Raw genomic sequence first — 4,190 nt, 5'->3', positions numbered from 1 at the left:
GTGCATGCGTGTGGGTGTCCGTGCACACATCTGTACCTGTATTGTGTGCATGCGTTGCGTGTGCACGCGTGTCTGCCTATACTGTGTGTAGGTGCTTCGTGCACGTTCCCCACACCCGAGACCCAAGGCGTGCCAGCAGCACCCCAGCAAGGGTGGACGCAGAGGCCCTCACCTGGGATGGAGAGGTGGTGGAGGGGCACGTCCCGGAGCAGGGGGCACAGTGCTGACATCCAGTCTGTATTTGTGGTGCCCAGCAGGCTCTGGACGCTGCCACCAGTGCTCGCCTGTCCGCCCATCGGAGGCCACCTTGTGCGAGCTGAGGAAGGAAATGAAGTTTTGCAGAGGTCAACCAAGGGGGTTGCTTTCCCAGGGGTGGGGGGCAGTGGCTGCAGTGCATGCCCTGCCTCCAGGGGAGCCCCCTGCTTGATCATGCGCTAATCTCCCCACCGCACCTCCGGACAGTGGGAAGGGGCTCACGTGCCAGCTTGCAGAGTCTGCGGCTACAGGGTTTCCATCCTGGAGGTGCCGGTGTCTTGAGGGCCCAGGTGAGCACCCCCTCGCCCCGTTTCCCTCTACCCCTGTTGGGGTAGGGCTCTGGTGCAAGGAATCCGAGACAGGTTCCTGCCGAAGCCCACGCACTCCCTTACAAGCACCAGGGCGATGCCCGGGGCTAGGGGATGGTAGGGGGGTCTCATGGGTCCTTAACCTACGGCTAGCGCCACTGCCTTTCAAACATCTGCCAGCTATGTGCCCCACGCACACTCTCACGCTAAGCAGACGGGTGGACATGTGTCACCAAGTGCACAGGGAAGGGAGCCCCAGAGACGTGGCCACAGTGGTCCGTGGACCAGCGGGCAAGACCTCGCCCCTGGTGCCTCTGATGCTAAAGCCACATGGACCCATCCACCACAGCCCGGCCTCCTGACCTGCCACCTCCACCCAAAGGGACACCATCGGGGACTGAGCCGTGCCCCCGAGCCCCGAGGTGACACGTCCTGGTTTCCCTGCAGGAGCCCGTCCGGGGCTGAGCTGTGTCCCTGCCACCAGATTCCCACGTGGCAGCCCTCGTGTCATCTCCCTGGGTCGTAGGATGGGTTCTGAGCAGAAGCACGTGAGGCAGGAGACCCGGGCCCACGGTGACCACGCAGCGTGTCGGCCCCCACGCAGGCATTCCCGACCCACCCTCTGCGAGGGACGAGTTCCCTCTAGTCTGGATGTGGCCCTTTCTCTGGCACGGCCTCCCGCTGTTGGAGTGGTAGGGGGTCAGAATCTGCCTCCCTGAAATAGTCCGCTTTGCCATAAGGATTATTTTGATCTAAAGGAGATTGAGAAAAAGCAGAAACAAGAAAAACTCTCTGCCCTCCTCCTCTCTGCCTGAAAGCAGGCATAAATTTCCCTTTGTGAAGCCGTCCCCGCTCCGTCCCCTGTACCAGGAGAGGGAGGAATATTCTCACTGGGGAAGTCTGCATAACAAGCCTCAGTAAGTAACACTTACCTCCCATTAGTTTCCTCCAAACGTTTACCTTCTCACAATTTACTGTCCCTATGACCCCACCCCCCTCTTCCTCTGGCTTGTCACTTCTCCACAAATGTATCACCCCTTGTTGAAATGGCAGGTAAGCCCATAAGTCTAACTCTCTCTTTGAATCCACTTCTCTTCTGTGAAGGCTTCTGCACACATACAGAATTAACCTTTTCTCCTGTCCATCTGTCTTTTGTCATTTTATTTTATTTCATTTATTTTATTATTTTATTTTATTTATCTTTTAGGTAAGCTCTATGCCCGACATGGGGCTCGAACTCTCAACCCTGAGATCAAGAGTTGCATGCTCCACCCACTGAGCCAGCCAGGCACTCCTGTCTTTTGTCATTTTAATTTGCAGGTCCCAGTACAGAACCTCAGAGTGTAGAAAAAATGTCTTCCTGGTCTACACTGTGTCTAGTACGCCAAAAGCCAACACTATTGGTTCTCATTCTGTCTCAGCAGCAACAAAGACCAGTCCTCTCCCCCGTCCATAAGAGGGTCCTTGAGATACTCTACGAGCACCTGGGCCACCCATGTTCATTCATGGCCCGTCCCAGGGCCCTCTCAGCTCACACTCGGTGTCAACGGTGTCCCTACAGGAGTGTGGGACCCCAGACCTCCTGGGGGGCTGACGTTCATGCAGCAAGTGTCCAGGCGGTCAGGGGCTGGACTGTGCCATGCCACACACACACACAGGAACCATTCCTTGAGGTGCCATCCAGGTACAGATGGACCACTGCCTGCCCTGCACCCACACAGGTGTCTGGAATGCAGGCGGATGAGGAATTGTGTAACCCCATCCTCAGGACTCCCATAGTGTGTGTCGGCGGACCGCACTGGGGAGTGTGGTAGAGCCTGACTAGGACACACAGCCTCTGCATCCTTGTTAGGAGAACAGGGGCTGGGGCCATGCTTCTCCCAGCTGCCGCCCCAGGGGCCTCTTCACACTCAACTGAAGAAGTGACCGGAGCCCAGTCCCATCCCAGTGGCCCCGGACAGGAGGCTCTGGTGAATCCTGGGATCTCCCAGGAACTCATCATTTTGTTTCCAAGGAAAACGACTCTCTGAGCTTCAAATGAAGGGGGACAGAACATGCCCCCCAAAATGTGCCCTTTGGACATTAGGGTTCTTCCCAGCAGAAGGCCAGCGAGGAGCACCAGACACAAAGAAACTCCAGAACAAGGCACAGGTTACCCTGCATAAAGGCTGTTTCCAAGCAGATGGGAAGGTCCACCTGCAGAGGCATCTCTGTCCCCGCACCTGGGAGAGGTCCTGGGTGCACCTGCTCCCCCAAGCTGTCCCCACCCCAGCTAGACCCTTCCTCAGCTGGACCGCCCCACCCTCTGGATTGGAGCAAGGCAGGGCTTAGGCAAGTCCTGGGGGTGGGGATTGCACAAAACCGGGATGAGAGCGGGTTCACAGACGCCCACGACCCAGCCAGGTGAGATACCGGAGCCTCCCACCTGTGAGCGTCCAGGGAGGCTGCTCAGTCCCCACGCCGCACAGCTCATCCGCGGGTGGTGACAGCGACACAGTGACGCTCAGGAAATGGCTCTTAGGTGAATAAACAGGCGGACACGCGGCCGGCAGACCCACCCGACATTCCACCCTCCTCCTCACCTGGCTCCCCGCCGCTCCCTGACCTGCCTGTCCGGAGGCCCTGCCGCAGCACCTAAGGACCCGCCATGACCCCCGGGCCAACAAGTCTTTCACCTGCCCGGCTGCAAGGTCGGTGCCCAGGGAACCTGCCAGCATCAGGATCCCGGGGCCACAGCCTGGGGCGTCCGGGCTCAGCTCTGACCCCAGCCAGTTCCCAGCCTCCGCGCCCGCAGGGACACCGAGGCTGGAGTGGACACCCTGGCGGCCCTTCCTGCTGCCCCTCCAGCCAGGTCGGGAGGAATGAGCAGCCTCAGCGCGCGACCCGGCCCCGACCCCGCCCGCACCTCAGGCTGGGACCCCCGCCAGCCCACCGGCCCGGCACCGGACCCCCTGCACTCAGCCGGGAGGCACTCACCACCGGCCGCAGTCTCTCCAGCAGCGTTTCCAGCAGAGCCTCCCTCCGCTCGCCTGCCGCGGACGCTCAAGCACGTCCTAAAATGCTCTCTGCCTTGCCATTGGACGCCGGGAACACCACCCCCAAGAGGAGGAGGATCCGCCCCCTGGACACTCCTTTCCTGCTGTGCGGGGCGGCAGCCTGCAACCCGGAAGCCCAGAGCGGGACTCCCCAAGCCCAGAGCTGGACCCCCAAGTCCAGAGCAGGATCCACAAGCCCAGAGCAGGACCCCCGCAAGCCCAGAGCAGGACCCAAAGCCCGGAGCAGGGCCCCCCAAGTCCAGAGCAGGGCCCCCAAGTGCAGAGCAGGACCCAAAGCCCGGAGCAGGGCCCCCCAAGTCCAGAGCAGGGCCCCCAAGTGCAGAGCAGGACCCCCGCTGTGGACAGCAGTGCCCCAGGGTCCACAGGTATTCACAACCCCAGGCTTCAGGGACCAGACTCTCACAGGGGATGGGAGGGCATCCTGAGTGGACTGCGGGGCCAGCAGTCAGGGGACAGGAGGACATCCTGAGAGCCTGACCGTACTCTGGATGTGGTCTCTCCTGTCACTCTGGACAGGAGACGGGGATGGGAGGACATCCTGAGTGTGACCACGAGGTCAGCAGTCAGAGAC

At 60.5% G+C, this 4,190-nt stretch overlaps 1 protein-coding gene across 1 annotated transcript in view; it reads right to left on the bottom strand.

The window, feature by feature from the left end:
* Positions 1–3,654, bottom strand: part of PLCXD1 (phosphatidylinositol specific phospholipase C X domain containing 1) — a 27,392-nt gene extending 23,738 nt beyond the window's left edge. Inside the window, exons 1-2 of the mRNA XM_021690253.1 lie at positions 3,540–3,654; positions 173–316 (exon numbers count right to left, since the gene is read on the bottom strand). Coding sequence (XP_021545928.1) covers positions 173–296 — 124 coding nt within the window. The 5' untranslated portion in view covers positions 297–316; positions 3,540–3,654. The remainder of the gene's footprint in view (positions 1–172; positions 317–3,539) is intronic.
* Between the last annotated feature and the right edge of the window lie 536 nt (positions 3,655–4,190).

This window comes from Neomonachus schauinslandi, chromosome X (assembly GCF_002201575.2).
Source record: "Neomonachus schauinslandi chromosome X, ASM220157v2, whole genome shotgun sequence".
In the NCBI taxonomy this organism is placed as follows: domain Eukaryota; kingdom Metazoa; phylum Chordata; class Mammalia; order Carnivora; family Phocidae; genus Neomonachus; species Neomonachus schauinslandi.
The sequence above is the reverse complement of the archived record's forward strand: the minus strand, read 5'-3'. Positions and strand labels throughout refer to the sequence as shown.